The sequence below is a fragment of the Dasypus novemcinctus genome, chromosome 1 (assembly GCF_030445035.2).
Source record: "Dasypus novemcinctus isolate mDasNov1 chromosome 1, mDasNov1.1.hap2, whole genome shotgun sequence".
NCBI classification, from domain to species: Eukaryota; Metazoa; Chordata; class Mammalia; order Cingulata; family Dasypodidae; genus Dasypus; species Dasypus novemcinctus.
The window spans coordinates 7,208,497-7,225,805 of NC_080673.1; the positions used below are offsets into that span (position 1 = coordinate 7,208,497).

At 40.6% G+C, this 17,309-nt stretch overlaps 1 protein-coding gene across 1 annotated transcript; it reads left to right on the forward strand.

Annotated features, from left to right (window-relative positions):
• The first annotated feature begins 4,378 nt into the window (after positions 1-4,378).
• Positions 4,379-17,081, forward strand: LOC101432703 (large ribosomal subunit protein bL35m-like). The gene is made up of 2 exons (XM_012519235.4): positions 4,379-4,625; positions 16,398-17,081. The coding sequence occupies exons 1-2, from the start codon at positions 4,379-4,381 to the stop codon at positions 16,919-16,921; spliced, it is 771 nt and encodes a 256-aa protein (XP_012374689.2). The 3' UTR covers positions 16,922-17,081.
• Positions 17,082-17,309: the final 228 nt, after the last annotated feature.

Sequence of the window (17,309 nt, forward strand, 5' to 3'; positions counted from 1 at the left end):
ACTCAAAGCAATATATGCGCACAGATATTCACAGTTGCCAAAGATGGAAGCCACCCAGATGTCCATCAACAGATAAATGGATAAACAAAATGTGGCATATACATGCAATGGAATATTATTCATTCATAAAAAGGAATGAAGTCCTGACACATACAACAACATAGATGAGCCCTGAAGTCACAGTTTTGAGTGAAATAAGCCAGACACGAAAGGGCAAATAGTGTATTATTTCCCTGATATGAAATAAATAGAATAAGCAAATTAATAGAATCAGATGTTAGAATACAGTTTACCAGGGGCTGGGATAGGGGTAGAAAATGGAGAATTAATGCTTATTTGATGCAGAATTTCTGCTTGGGGTGATGGAAATGTTTTGGTAATAGATGGTAGTGATGGTAGCTCAATATTTTGAATGAAATTAACAGCACTAAGTTACATATTTGAATATGATTAAAATTTCAGATTATGCATATGTTAGATTAAAAATGTTTTAAAAACCCGTAGGACTGTACGACACGGTGAACCCTAATGTGAACTATGGACTCTAGTTGCAGTATCATTATAATAGTATTGTTTCTTCAGTTGTAAAAAAGTTACCTCAGAAATGCAAAGTGTTAATAACAGAGAAAATTGTGAGTAAAGCAAGGTGGTATGTGGGTACTCTGTGTTTTCTACATGATTTCTCTTTAAACCTACAACTTCTCTAACAAAAGTTTGTTTTTTTTTAAAAAACACTTTTTCATAATGTCATACGTAATGGTTATTTCCAAGTCATTTTTCTGACCTTTACCTACTTTCTTTTGAGCTACAATTCAGTTCAAGGGCTCAAAACATTTTAAGTTCAAGTCCGCCTCCCCCAGCCCAGGCCCAAATCCTACCTGAAATTGAACACACTATCTTATCAGAGGTCAAGGTACTCACTCACAACAAGTGTTCCTTGAGGAGAATGTGTCCTACTGTCCCTGCTCACGAGAGCAGACCCCAAACAATACGTCACACTGATGGGTCACTGAAAGGCGGGCCTTGTGCGGTTGCCCAGAAGCATCTCCTGCGAAGGGAGCCCTGGTCAGGGCCTTGGTTCTCACCCTCTCCAGCAAGAGGCAGCAAGCGCTTGTCAGGAGCTCTGAGAGCAGCCGGCTGAGCTGACAGGATGCCCAGCAAGGAGTGAGAAAGGCCGGGGGGGGGAGAACGCTGATGGTCACTCTCGAAGGACGGCGGCAGAATAAAAAGCCATGAAATTTAAAATAAATAATATAACTCCCTTTCTGCTGTAAAGTGCCAAAGATCTCAGAAGGGAATGCAAATCCAGCATGGAAGACCTGTGTTTCCTCTTCTTGTATTTTGACATTTTCCTAGAATCACTTGATAGCGCTCACATTAAGCTTCATTTCAGATTCCTATCCAAAGTCAAACTACCAGAGGCAGTGGACTGTGACATAACTTTCCAAAAGACAACACCAGAACGAGCACTTTTGTTTGATTATTCATTCGGTGCATTCCAGAAAGGACCACATAAAAATTAAAGGTCACGCTAAAAAGCAAACTTCAGGTTAATACTTTGTTCTACTATTATGAAAATATGGGCTATGCTACCTAATTTTTACAAATTCTCCAGCTAGTCTTATAATTAAAAGTTACCTATTATGTGCTTTTACTCCATCACAGGTAAAGATTCACAATATAAAATAACTCTAAATTTTAATATGAATACTTTTAGCAAAAGTAAATTGTCAAACACAGTGAAGAGGACTTCCTCATAGAACAGAACACACACTATGGTGTGTTCTATACACTTATAATAATTGCATAAATCCAAATTTCACGTAAAAATTCCAAATGGCATATTCTTAAGGCATGAAGTATGTTTAAAGGAAAAAGCTAAGTGACATGAGCTATATTTTCCCAGGGCAGCACATCAAGGATGTAAGAATAAAGAAATAAAATCCAGAAAATAGTGTGTTAAGCCTGCATCCCCTCTGAGGTTGCATTAGATTTATGGAAAAAAATAAAAAGAAAGAAAAACAGGAAGGAAATTAAATTTCTATTTTCACAGGCAATAATGTGTTGTACAATTTGCAATTAAAAATAAATTAGGCACAAAATCTGCAACAGATTGTTTTTAAACTTTCATTAAACCTCTTGAGTTATGCTGCTAGATGCAACGTGCTAACAGAAATGCTAGGACTGAAATGAGTTTCTGGCATATGAAATAAAACTATGTCTTCAATCTACAAAAATTTAATTTACAGCTTAGCTGATTGGATGTAGCATTTTAACACCATTTTGGAGGTTTAAGAACAGCAAGTGCCATAATCCTCTGAGTATTTTGATCACTAGCACACAAGCATGTAACATACTTTGTGTTCAAGGGGAACCTTTATCCAGGATGCAAAGCTGGTGCTGAATTATAATCACATTCAAAAAGATTGCAAGCCTGTGGGTATTAAGCTTTGCACTCCCAAGCTTAGCCAAGAAGATTTAAGCAACTTACACTGGGACAATACAGTTGATCTGATAAGAGTATTCCAAGACATTAAAGTTAATTTTTATCAGAAGTTTTGCATTCAAGGTCTCATACATTATACCTTTTCAGTACTAATCAAAAGTGTTTCATTGCCAATTTGAGCAATGACACTTACAAGCAGATGGAATTCATCAGAGAGAGAGAAAGGGGAGAGACACACACAATAGTTTACTCCCTAAATAAAAGAAAATCTTGAAGGCCTCACAACAACGTCTGATGTCTTAGATGTTATTCCAGATTTCTTTGCTGTATTTGTCTGAAAAGGATTTGTCAGATATTTTCACTATTCAATTTAAATAACTTAAGTTATTTAAATGACAGATGCCATCTGTATCATAAAGCAGTCAACTCCTTTGCTGAACTTTTTTTGTTCAGATGAATCAGTGGATTATTCATGGAGCAGGTGTTGCTCACATTCAGTCTCTAACATAAGACACAAGGATGAAAGAGAGATAGAGTCCAGGATTGAAGGATTTATTCTAAATATCCTTTTATAAATTGGTTATTGAGCATTCAATAATTAAAATACTGTTGAAGAATAACATCAAATAATCACACTTAAATTTCTCTCTATTGTGGATATGAGAAAGTAGAGATAAAGAGTGGAGGGTCTCTGGGACCTATGGATCAAGAGCCATGAACCTGGGAAGCAGATGTGGCTTAAGCAGTTGGGCACCCACCTACCACACAGGAGGTCCTGGATTCAGTTCCCAGTACCTCCAAAAGAAGGTGGTGAGCTGACACAATGGGCTGGTGCAGCGAGCTGATGCAACAAGTTGACACAACAAAGAGACGCAACAAGGAAACACAATGAGAGATAGAACAGGTGGGAGTGGAGGTGGCTGAAGGCATTGGGCACTTCCCTCCCACATGGGAGGTCCCAGGTTTGGTTCCTGGTGCCTCCCCAAAAAGAAGACGAGCACACAGCAAATAGATGCAGAGAACAGACAAGGATTGCAAAAATTGGGGGGGCTGGGAGACAGAGAAATAAATAAAATAAACCTTAAAAAAAATAAAAAGAGCCATGGACCTCTCATCTGGAGTTCCTCCTTTGCAAAGAAAATAACAAAGTTCTTTCCTTGTGATTACTGACTATTTGGGGAATTATTTCTCTTCTATCTGCATCATTTTGATTAAAAAGTAAAGTACTACAATAATTTCAAAACAGCACCATCTACTTGGTCTCTACCTTCTGACCTGTTGTTCATTTTTAGGCTCTTTATTTTTTCCTTATTTTAATCAAGAAAACACAGATGTAATGCAAACTGATAATATTTTGAAAATGTCTGAGAGACGTTTTTCTCTCACTCTCAAATGAGGTGAAACAGGAAATGTCCCACACATGTGCTGTTTAAAAAGCACCGGGCAAGAAGGCTACCACTTCCTGTCATTGCATTTTACCTGGATCTGCTTAGGTCTGTTTTGACCTCTTTTTGTCAGTGTAACTATCTGACATGCTGGTAGCATCCTTACACAGTTACCTCCACTGCCTTTACAAGCCGGTGGGCATAGTCTGAGCAGAAAAAGGAGGAGACCGGGGTTAGGGCTTGGCGCCCTCTCTGAGAGAACAGCCTGGAGTGGATGGGTGGGCAAGCTGGATGCAGCCTGGGGATGACCTTGGATGACCTTCGCTACGTTCTGCAGCCTGAACTGAAGACCCAGTGGGGAGATTGTGTGCACTCTGGGAGTGCAGATTCAGATAGATGTTGAGAGAAGTCCTCGTTCAGCAAGAAGGCACAGAAAAAGTCAGACACCATGTTTGGCGTTTAAGACTCAGTTTGGGCCTGAGCGTAGCCCTGGGTATATACTTGTTATGAGAGGTGATTGGGATAGAATCAGGATCTTAGCCAGAGGATGGCCTGCACGACACCACCTGACACACACAGCTCTGGGCCCCAGGTTCCAGCAATCTTTGAGGCACCATTTAGTAAAGGTTTAGAAGGATACCATTTTTCGTCATCCACCCCCTCGGCGAGGGGACAAAGGCAACGTTCTTCAGGGGCCTGGGACTGCTGCAGGGCTCATCTTCTGGGATGGCTTCAGTTTTCAAAGGATGGACCTAGTGGCTGTCGAGGTTGTCCTGATTCATTTAAGAGTGAGGGTAAAACTTGGGCACTGGCTGATAGGAAGGACATATCATATTCAAGAATAGGGCAGGGCTTGGCTGAATAAAGTAATGATGTACAATTAATTATTGTAGTCCTGTTTTAAGTTCCCATCAAGTATGATCTCTCTAAAATACTTGACACCATCCATTACTCCCTGATGTTTAAATCTCTGTCCCTTGTTTCCGAGGACTGACCTCTCTGCTGATTTTTCTACCTTTCAGACTATTCATTCTTTCATTGTCCTTGCCTGGCTTCACATCATTCTCGTCATTTATCTAAGTATTGGGGCATTTCGGGATTCTTCTCTTGGTTCTCTACCTTTATAGCACAAAATATTTTTCCTGGATGTTTTCATCTTATCCAGTGACTTCAACTTCATCATCTCAGTCTTTATCCCCAGGTATTAGCACTTGTCTGAGATCCAGAGCTAACTGCATTACAATGACTGATGGACATAGCCAGTTGGATGCTTACAGGCACTTGAGGTAACTGTCAGAAACTGGACTCTTTGTCTTCCTTTGCAATCCTTTTATCCATGCCTAAACCTGTTCTATCCTCCATGGTGTTCATTTCTATTAACGGGGCAATTATCTACCCCAAGTAGACAGGGCATTGTAATTTTTTACAAACTTTTCTCTGCCTTAACCTTAACATTCCATGTTATTAAATGCTGCTGATCCAACCTCAAAAAAACGCCTTCTGTCTCGCATCCTCTCTCTTGCCACTTTGCCGCTGCTAAATTTAGTTCCATTCTTCATGTCCCATCTAACTTTTGCTACAACTTCACTATCTGATCCCTCCAGTTCAGTGGTTTTCTAGGTGTGGTCCCAAAACAAACAGCATCAGTATCACCCCGGAACTTAGAAATACAACTTCTCAGGCCCCACCCTAGACCTCCAGAGTAAGAAACTATGGGGGCGGGCCCCAGCAATCTGCGTTTTTAGCAAGTGATTCTGATGGATGCTAAATTAGAGAATCACTGATTGAGTTGATCTCTACTGTTGCTAGAGTAGAGTAGAGATTTTACTAGAAATTCAACCGTCATCCCCGCCGCCCATGCAAAGATTCACTGGCAACACAGCTGGTGGTATCCTCAGCAAAGCTTATGTTGTAGCCAGTAGCACTGTTTACCAATATCCCCAGTTTTCCTTCAGAACTCAGGGAAGGATCATACTTCCCTTTCCCTTTGAAATTAGGTGTGCCCCCATAACTTACTTTGGCTAGAGAAATGTTGAAGCAAGTGATGCGTTTCACTTTCGGAGAGTGGCCCTAATTCACCAGGGCACGACTGTCCGTGTGTCCTTCCCCTTGTCAGAGTGAAGAGCACTCGAGATGGGGAAGGGCTGGAGACAGGACAAGGGGCAGAGCATCCAGTGGACCCTGATGCCTGCATCGTTGGGAGGGAGAGATAAACCCTTGATTCTGCCACTGAGACTTGAAGGTGTTTGCTACTTGAGCACAAACTAACCTATTCTGAATGACTCACTTTACCATCTTAGTCTTACCTCCTCTCCAGTAACGATTCTCCTTTCACATACTCCACATGCAAATCAAATTGAATTCATTGTTCATGCTGAATTACTGTTCCGTAAACCTGCCAAACTTTTTCACGTCATCATGGCTATTCAGATACTATTCTCTCTACCTGGAAAGACTTATTTTTACCCAGAAAATCCCAACTCATTCTTTTATATTCAACTCAAATGCTCCTCTCTCTGGTAAGCATCTCCTGACTACCCCCCTTCCCACCCGAAACAATCAAATCAAATGCTCCATCCTCTGTGCTGCCACAGTATTTTTTTCATATTTCTGTTACATTTTGAATCATGTTTCAAAATGTAACAAATTGTCCAAATGTCTACCTCTGCCCACTCTAGGTCATTTCCTCCAGGACTAGAACTATGAGATTGTGACTTATTCATTTTTGTTCTATCAGGGCAGTTAGACATTTTTAGAGACCTTTACCAGATCTCTTATGTATTTTTATAGAAGTGAATTATACTAAATCATCTACTGCATTGTTGTTGTGTATATGTATGAATTCGCGCCGTAAGCCTTTTAAAAGGCTCTTTAGTATTTGTTTGGTTGTTTTGCCCAGTATGTCATGTTGGGCTAATGTCTTCAGGAAGAAGTCAGCAGTAATTCCCACATCCTTTGCTTAAATGGCAACAATGGCTCAGTATAATTAACCCCTTGAATATTGAAACTACAAATTCGTAAAGCAGAAATGACAGTTTTATGAGGAACTCATCAGGCTGAAATTATAGTTTTTATCCCTTTCACCTGAACACATTCTCTTATGCGACCACGGCATCATTCATCTCTCATCTCCTGCTTTCTGCCTGCACCACAATTTTGTGAGGACTTCCTTCGGTGTATCTGTGTCAGTTTCATATGTCACTGTCCCCCACAGTTAGCGCCACGTGTTAACAGGCATCTCATCATGGATTTGCCCTTCATAGATCATAAGAAAGACAGCTTTAACACCTAATCCTTGGTTTCGTCTTGCCAAATGCTTCCTCCTCCTGATTTAGCGCTCTCTGGTGATGATGGCATCCTTTTTCTGAGCCATCCAGTTTTACATGGTCCCCGTTTTCTTCTTGGCTCCTTCCCCATAGCCACTCTCATAGGCGATGTCTTTTTTAACTATTTCTTTTTTTTTCCATTCTATTTTTGTAAATTCATCTATGATTTCCCATCTATTCCCCATTTAACGCTAACATTAAAAAAAAAGAAACTTCTTAAAACAAAACTTCTTAACATAAAACTTATTACATTATATCCTTGAGCTAAGGCTTTCAAAAACGCTGAAGTCCAATTCAAATACAACCCCTTTAGTGGGTTATATAAACAACTCCTTTCATAGTTTTACCCTCCTTTCTACCTCTTCTTTGATGCCTCTTCTAGTTTAACTACAGCTAAACACCCCAATTTACCAGACTCTAAGCTATCCACAAGGTCGACTTAACTATTCCTACTTCTGGTCTTTTGTTCAGAGGCTAGCCCTCAACTAGAATTCTTCTCTTACTCTCATCGCCTTAGTAATCCAACTCATTCTTCCAGATCGTCTCTCTGATCACAAGTTTGTTTACTGTCAGGTTGCCTCTGAGTTTCATCCCCAGTACTAGTTGCAAAATAGGTAATACCCATAGTAATGCCGACAATTTATTGAGCACACATTGTACTGGACAGACCATGCCAGAAGCCATCAGGTACGGTAGTGGCAATGTCTCATGGCTCTGGCAAGGACTTGCTTACACATAGTGACACCTCCTCCCTAGAGGTGTGTGAATGTCCAAAAGGCAGCTCATCTTTGGACTGACCAGCAGCTGCCCGGGTGTGCCTGGCAGTGGAATTCAGTTCCCTGAGTGTTCAACATTGGCCCTGCTCATTGCTCTCTGGAAATTTGAACTTAAGAGCAAAAGAGTAATTTAAGAGGACAAGCTCCTGAAGCAGAGACTGAGTGGCCCTGCTACTGCCGAAGTGGAGCTCTAGAATCCGCTGCAGAGCGGGGACAAACCAGTCAGGCCTGGTTGGACCCGAGCAGGGCCCTGGGCACTGAGAGGTGGCAGGCTAAGCCCACTCCCGAGGCTCTCTGAGGAGCTGACCTTGAGCGCGTACGCTTGTCAGGGTCTACAAAAGTACTCGAAATCTAAGAAATGACTCAAACCTGAAAACTATGAAACAAACAAAAAAATGTACGTACATAATCAAATTTGGTATTTGCAACAGATGCATTACTTTGGAAAATAATTCGCAAGTTAGATTGTCTCACTTCTAAATAAATTATTTTCGGTGCTTATCGACCGCCAAGCAAATACAGCCAACTATGAATTATTGTAAATTGCTAAGTAATTTTAATAGCAGAATTGTAAGGATACCTTCCATTTTTGCAAAATATTTTTACTTAATGAGGAATTTTGATTCCTTTTAATATCTTTGACATTGCATGGAATTTTGCATCCAAGTTAAGACAGCACAGGACCTTCTAAATTCATGAAACAATTCTGTGTTCCCACAGGCTCAGTCTCGGTCCCCTCTACCCACTGATACGATCTTAATTTGTCTTGTTTCCTTGCATCATAAGACCTTAATACACACGCTCTGAGCCATGTGCTTTGTCCACATAATCTCTAATCTTCACCAAAACCCTATGAGAAGGATATATGTATTTTATAAATGAGACACCTAAGGATTGGGGCCTTAAGCTTTGCAACAAATGGCTAGGAAATGGCAGAACCAGATTCATGCCTGTCAGTCTCCAATGCCCTCTTCACACTGATCCTGTTGCTTTCCAGTTGTTAACTGCTCTTCATTATTGCCAACATCTTTCTATCCCTACACTTTCTTTCCCCATTTTCAATCATCTAGTGATGAGAAAACATTTCCCCCCAATCCCATACTAGTTTTGTCTTTCAAATCTTGGATTATAGAATAGCGCCTCGACCAGAAAAATTGAGACAAGATTAGAGTTGCAAGAGTTGAAAGAGCTGCAGTAGTGACCTGAGCAGCCCGGACTTCAAGGTCCAAGGTCCTCTCAGGGCTGCAGGCCTGGAGCTGCATGCACAACGCCCCTTGGTCCCAGCTCCTCCCTCACCCCAGAAATCCACCCAAATAGATCTTAATGTACAATAACCAGATTACAACGAACAGCAAGGTTTGCTTTTTAAAGGAAAAGAAGTTTCCAAAGGGAACCACAGAAGAGAGGTAAGCTAGTACCTCTTGAGTTGGCGGGAGTTTAGAAAGAAGGGAGGGCAGTGGGCTGATGATAGGTCAAGTTTCCTTTTGCCAGTGACCAGTCCTGCCCCAGCTACTGGGTCAGAGAAGGTGGGACCATGAGCTTCTGGGGTTGCGGGCAGCTAGGACCAGGAGCACGGAGGGCGCAGGGCCCGTGAGGGGCCCAGAGAAGGACCCCAAGCCTACACTGAAGGCCAGCATCACACGCTCAGGAAATAGGGAACCTAGTAAGAATTAGAGACTCTGCAGTTGAAAGGGCCAACTCACAGCTGGAATCTACAGGGGAAAGTCAGAAAAGGAAACTGGGCAGCACTGGTTCAGGAATATGAAAGAAAAAACATTCAAGGCAACAGAAATGGTCTAGCAGTAGCCAACTGGGCTGATTTCTGGTGTAGTCAGAGAACTTTTATAGCTTTATGGTGGGAAGCGATAAGCTGCAATGTAGCTACTAAGGGCATTCTGAGAAGATCCTCAACCATAGTTGTACATGAAAATCACTCAGGAATAGTTGGAAGATAAGTTTAAGATACCGAAGCTTGGGTCCCATTCCCATTCCACCCCTTCCCTCCGATTATTATTCCCTGGATGAGGTGGGGAAGGGATGTGGGAGGGCAGTATTGCCATGCACATTTTAACCCCATTTCAAACTGAGTCTAATTTTTATCCGGCAATGGAAACCACCGGGTAGACGGTGGGAGGTGGGGAAGCAACAGCAGTTTCTGTCAGGTCAGCTCCTTCCTCGATGCGCTCTCAGGTTGTGAGTCCTGGTGAGAGGACCTCCATATGAACAGCAGTGCCATCTAGACTCTAGACATTTATCTCCAGAGGGTAGAGACTATAGCTTCTTGTTTTCCCCATTATATTTTTAGCGAACATCAACTTGCCTGGCCCACAGTAGGTACTCAGGAAATAATTTGTGGAGTGAATGAATGGGATCTAAGCATGCCCTGGCACTTGTACTTCAGGTTGTCTGATTTTAGTTGACATCCACTGCGCACTGTTGATATATGAACTGGATTAATATTGCATTGAAAGCCTCAGGTAATAATTTAAGGCCGCTTGGTCTACTGGAAAGAGCATAGAGCTTTAGAGGCAGAGCTTAGGGTTCAAATTGTAACTCTGCCTCTTACTAACCAGGCAACTGTGAACAGTTTAACCTCTCTGTCTCTGTTTTCTGATTTATAAAATTAAGTCATACTGTCGATTTAGCAAAGCTCGTAGTAGAATTAGAAATAAGTAAGTAAAGGGTTAAGAACAGTGCCAGAATAGCAGCAAACCATTGCTATTATTAATAATAAATGGCATTCCATGGGCAGTGGAATTGGCCCAGTGGTTAGGGCGTCCGCCTACCACATGGGAGGTCCGCGGTTCAAACCCCGGGCCTCCTTGACCACGTGGAGCTGGCCCATGCGCAGTGCTGATGCACGCAAGGAGTGCCCTGCCATGCAGGGGTGTCCCCCGCGTAGGGGAGCCCCACGTGCAAGGAGCGCGCCCCGTAAGGAGAGCCGCCCAGCGTGAAAGAAAGCGCAGCCTGCCCAGGAATGGTGCCGCACACACGGAGAGCTGACATGGCAAGATGACACAACAAAAAGAAACACAGATTCCTGTGCCGCTGACAACAACAGAAGCAGACAAAGAAGATGCAGCAAATAGACAGAGGACAGACAACCAGGGTGGGAGGCGGGGAAGGGAAGAGAAATAAATAAATAAATAAATCTTTAAAAAAATAAATAAATGGCATTCCACTTGACAGGTCTATACAGGACAGTTACACTTTTATCAGGCAAGAGGTTAACAGGGACAAATGCCAAAAATAATTAGTGAAGTTATAAACTAGAATAATAGGAGTCCAATGCTGTCATCTTTAAAATGTATTTGGGAAAAAAATGAAAGACTTTAATATGTTGGGATAAAAATATTACCTCCCCTCACTGTTTGTGATGTTGAGGCAAACATTCTAAATAAGGCATATGTGATGTGCAGAGGATTTAGGAATGTACCCAAACCAGAAGACTCCTTGGGTACTCTGGGAAACAGAAAACATTACGCAATTCTATTTGAAAAATCACAGAAAGGCAGGCTACAAATAAGTGGGCATGTTCAAAATTCTGAAGCTTTCTAATTGACCCAAATGTCATGAAAATGAGAACAAGGATTTCAATACCAATCCCCAGAAAATATTATGAAGATTTTATTTTCCATCCTGTGTTTCTTAGCAAGCAAAACAATCTTTGTTTTAATTTTTTAAAATAATTCTAAAAGTAACAGAATCTACTCTTTGGGCCCAGATTTTGTTTTAAAGATAGCCAAGCGTTTACAAGAATCTTGGACATGACTTAAATCCTTTCAACATTTGAGAATAACGTGTGGGTTTATTTTCATAATCCGAATGTTGATAAGCATATTCACAAAGAATCTGCACTAAAAATAAGGAGGATCATTGGACCACTGGAGTCTCTTTTACACATCAGGTAGTGACAGCCTGATTAACAAGACACTCAAAAGAGAAGTCCAGCCTCCCCCGGAGCTGCAATTGCCTAACTGAAATGAGGGTGAAGAAATAGAGGGGGGCAGTTTCTGGGAAAATGGCTTTCTAATGTCTCTCTGCTGTGAAGCTAGTCTTTCTCTGTACACATTTATGAGGCATGGGCAGAGTTTCTGTGGGCTGTATATACCCTATCTGGCCAGTCCCACCAGATAGGTAAGAGGGCCAGTGAAATCAACACGAGGGAAGACTGGTGTGGGAGTGGGGCGGGGACAGTGGCTGGCAGGAGAGTGAGCATCGCAGGGTGTAGAGAGTACCCCTTAGAGAGGAGGCTGAGTGTGTGTTAGAGGCTCGACAACACGCTGTCCAAACACCTTCATCTTTCATAACACAAGGTTAAATGAAAACATAAACACCATTCAAGGCGTGGTTAAAATATGGTATTTATGAATGACAGATATTACATAGTCTTACAAATTATTTTATTTTCACAAAATAATAACATGTAATAAGGCTCACAACAGTTATAAAAAAATATATACATAGAATTAGTCTATCAAATAAACATAATATAAAGACCTTTATATAAATGTATGCATGTGAATGTATACAAATTTGTGTATTTATGCTTCCATTTATGCACACATGATAGTAAACAAAACAAGAAAGAAATATCAGCAATATTTTGTTCAGTCAGTGGAATTAAGAGGGGCCTTTTACTTTTTCTCTGGTAATTATCTAAGTGCAAGGACTTGGAAGCCAGATGGACCTTAGGTTCAAATCTCAGCTCCAGTTCTTTCTAGTTGTATGAGATCAGGAAAAAGTGCTTAAACTTGCTGAGTCTCAGTTTTTCTTCTGATTTATAAAATAAATGACAAACAACCCTTGCAAATGGGAGGATGATTGTGAAAACGAGTTAAGATCATGTATGTAAAGTCCTATGTAAAAAATCTGGCATGGAATACTTTTAAGTGCCAGTTGGAATTACCATTCATCCTACGCAAAGACTGAGGTATATTCAGAAATAAATGTCTATTAAAAATAAAATAAATGACAGCACTAATGGTAGAATAAGACCACAGTGAGAGAAGGGAGACCATGGGATGGCACACACAGTGTTGAGATTGTTTGGCCAGGAAGAGTTTTGGAAAGAAAACAAAGGGAGTTATAGTGACCTGTGGCCAGAGAAGAGGGCACCGGTAGCAAGCACCTTCAGACCACGCTTTGTCCTTAGTATGTGATAGGACACTGAGTAAAAGTCATCTCCTCTGGAGTCAAAGTAAACAAAGCGGTGGACAAAGAGGGGCAGGTGAAAAACCAAAATATGAGCTACTCCCAGGACAGAGAAACAAAATCATCTTCTTGATGAAGAATCAGCATTAATTGAAAAGTCATTTTAATCATTTGGCAAACCTTTAACTTAACTCAGGTGTAATAAGTCTTCCATGATAAATCCTTTGTTCCTTCGTTTCCAGAGTTCCTTTTCTGCTAAGGTGTGCAGAGGTGCGTATTCCTAAATCTGTGTCTCCTCCCCAGGATCAATTTCAAATTTTACAAGTGAGGCAGAGTTGTTTTACTAATGCATCCTGACTCCATTCCTCTTGAATAGAAAAATGTGATGCCCTAGTGAGGAAAATTTCGGATTGTTTTTTTCTTCATCTTGCTTCCAGGTAAGGATGCCTCCCAGAAGTGATACTCAAAGTGGAATGCTTCAGTTACATGAAGACTCGAAAGTGGTAAGCTAATATAACTTGAATGAATGATCTAAAAACCTTGACTATGAATTTTCTGAAAACTCCACAACCAAAAGCAGCTTCCTGTGAAGTTTAACATCAAAGATTGAGTTTAGAGTGGTCAGATATTTATGAAATATTTTTCCTGGGGGAGCTTCATTTCATAGACGTTCAGGAGAAAGATACTGCTCTGATAGGGTGAACACAGAAAACAGAGTACATTATTTCAAGGTTATGAAGTGAACGCGTTCTTTAACCTCCAACCAATAATAATGTCTTAGAAATTCTGCACATTTTCCTTGGAATTTTAGTTAAAACAAAAATATTATTGCTGGTAATGAGGAGTCAACTATATGATATACATAGTAGTTTTGTAACTATTCTTTTAGAATTTTTTTCTGTTTAGATGGAAGAAAAGAAAAAAATGGGCAATAACATTTAATGAAATGATATAGTGATGCAAAAGTTAGTCTCACAACAGTCCAGGAAATGCTCTGACCTTGTGTTTACTTTCATTAGCAGGAGAAGGTAACAAGCAGCAGGATTCTATTTCTCCACTCACACTGTTTTCATCTACCTATGGTGAAATCTCCAAAAAATAAGACAGCACAAGAGATTTTACTGAATAGTTAATAATAGTGATATTTTAGACACTTAAAACAGTGATTTTGAAGAGCTACAATATGGCTCAATGCCCCTTGCTTTTATTTTAGCTTTTGCTCATTTTCTGAAGGCTAACACTTCATTCATTCAACAATTGGTTACTTCAACACAATGATGGACACCGTGAGGTAAACACTGGCTAAGCAAAATGGCACAGAAACGAAAAGCAAAGGCTTTCATCTCAAGGTGTTTGTATAAGTTGAGGATAAACACAGACACAGAAAGCAAAGGTTGGCATATGATCTGGAAAGCCTCAGATTAGATGCAGGAATGCCCAGGCTTCTCGACAGCATGGAGGAGAATGGGATGAAGGTAAGTGACAACAAGTGATATCAGGAATGGCTTCTCAAAGGAGGGCTTTTTAAGTTAAATCTTCTTAAAGGTTAAGTGGAAGCATTTCTGGTATAAGATGGAGGGAAAAACCACAGGAATTTATATTTGATCCCTCATGAAATAAGAATAAAGGTGACTTTTTTTGCTTGCTTGTTTTATATATAACCTCACGTAGATGTGGATAATTGGTAACTGATTTAGCAGGCCAGAAAAGACTTAATCTTGTGTCAGCAGTGGGGAAAATTTAAAGCGGCTTAACTGACACTATAGAATCATAAAAAAGGCAGAGATGTTGGCTGCACAGAGTACCCCTGAAGCTGGTACTCAGAGGATTGGCTGAAAGTTGTTTAAGAAGCAGTTAGAACTGCAGATCCTCCTGCATAGCTAGTAACTACCTCTCACAGGATTAGAAGTGTAATCTCTGTAAATGGGAAAATAGGGGGTTTCCAGACCGGAGCCACTAGGATGACTGAGGGTGGAGGACTCCTACCAGACAGGGATGAAGGAAATGTTTACATGCTGTAATTTTAGATACCAGACTTTGTAACTCATTTCATATTATGCTGGCAGCCAGTCAAAACATTTCCAGGCAGGAAATTTAAAGACTTGTTGTCCTAGGGAACATGGCTAATCCTAGAGAACATTGGGCTATCCTACACAACTGCCCAGTTCTCATCTGTGGTGAGAACAACAGGGAACAAACTCAGCAAAGCCGACAGGGGTTTCATACAGCGACCCTTTTCTACATATATATACATACATATATGTGTGTGTGTGTGTGTGTATAAGGACCACAAATGGGTCCAAACCTTTAAGTAAAACATTTAGTATGAAAGAAAGACCCAAAGAAGCAAGCAAGCATATTGGAAGAGACAGATACATGCAAAGAAAAGAGAAAAACAAGACCTATCAATTATCATTAGCATCTTCAGAGAAAAGATATTATATCCACAAAAGAATAATAAGATGCTATGAAGGAGGGAAGCGAATATGGCTCAATGGATAGAGCTTCCGCCTACTATATAGGAGGTCCACGGTTCGATACCCAAGGCCTTCTGGCCTGTGTGGTGAGCTGCCGCATGCAAGGTGTGTCACCCACACAGGGGTGCCCCCTGTGCCAGGTGTGGCCCCCAAGCAAGGAGTGCAGCCCACCCAGGACTGGTGCCGCTGCCCACACTGAGAGCTGATGCAGCAAGATGACACAACAAAAAGAGACACAGAGAAGAGACAATATGAGAAGCAGCGAACTAGGGAGCTGGGGTGGAGGAAAGAGAATGATTGACTCTCTCCCACTCTGGAAGGTCCCAGGATGGGTTTCTGGAGCCACCTAATGAGAATACAACAGACACAGAAGAACACACAGCGAATGGACACAGAGAGCAGACAATTGGGGGGTGGGGTGCCTGGAGAGAGATATGAAAAAAAAAAAGATCCTATAAAAGAGAAAATACGGAGATTTTAAAAAGCTTTTTGAAATTATGTATAGAATACACATTTTAGTAGAAGTTTTGGAAAATAAAATGTTCCAAGATAGTTAAAAATAGAAAATGGTAGAAAATAGAGACAAATTATAAAACTAAGAAAAAAATTAACAGGTATGTCTATGAGGTACCATCCAAATAATAATTTCAGAGAAAAAGAATTGAGGAAGCTGGCAAGATGGCGGCGGTCTTGGCAGCTGCTGTGAGAGCGGTTTCAGAATATAAAGAAATCATCAGATGTCTCCCTAAAGTCAGAATACACTGTAGCTAAGATATTCTCATGATTTTCCAGGCTGACTGTTGAAAAATGAGATGAAGTTAGTTCTTTTTAAGGAACTTTACGGCCCCTGAATATTTTGGCATCTTCAGCCTTTCAAAACTGTACCAGGAATGTTTGTCTTATTTCTGCACTGTCCATCCAACATTTTAGTCATGTTCAAACACCACTTGTTTCCTCGGCTCCCAGACTTACTACATCTCTTGGAAATCTGGCATGTGGACATACTGCCACAATCCTTAATAGAGTGGTCCCCTTGCTTCCAAATGTCCTGAAGCTGCCAGTCAGAACTCTGACGTACTGCAGTACAAGAAAAGGAAAGAGAAAGACTGTAAAAGCGGTCATCTATAGGTTTCTTCTACTTCATTCTGGCCTTTGGCTAAGAAGAAAGGCTGGCTATAAGAAAAAATTATGGAAAAAGAAGCCCGCAAGAAAAAGACGCTTGAGGGAATTTGTGTTCTGCAATAAAACCCAAAGTAAACTCTTAGATAAAATGACAACGTCTTTTTGGAAGAGGCGAAACTGGTATGCTGATGATCCTTATCAGAAGTATCACGATCAAACAAACCTGAGAGTATAGATCTGAAGTTTTGCAAATTCCTAATTATTGAATATGTATCTTGGTTTTATATAATGTCTTGACAAAGATGTGTAAGTATAAAATTTGATGTAAATTGTACCAACTGGTATGTAAACCTGCAATATCAACATTAAACTTATCAAGATTTTAAAACTTAAAAAAAAAAAAAAGAATTGAGGAAATTGAAAGCAAGAAATTTTCAAAGTATTTTTGAAATACAAAATTTCCCCCTAACCAAAGGACATGAGAGACTGAAAGTACTTTATAAGTGCTCAACACAATGGGCAGACATAGACTCATGACCACTCAATGCATCATTATGAAATTTCAAAAAGTTCAGAACACCAAAAAAAAAAAAGGTGATCTACAAACTTCCAAAGTAAAAGAG

Coding starts and splice junctions, on each gene's coding strand:
- LOC101432703 (XM_012519235.4), top strand. CDS start 4,379: ATGGCCTGCACGACACCACCTGACACACACAGCTCTGGGCCCCAGGTT. Junction 4,626..16,397: donor TGATTCATTTAAGAGTGAGG/GTAAAACTTGGG, acceptor GTTCTTTTTAAG/GAACTTTACGGCCCCTGAAT.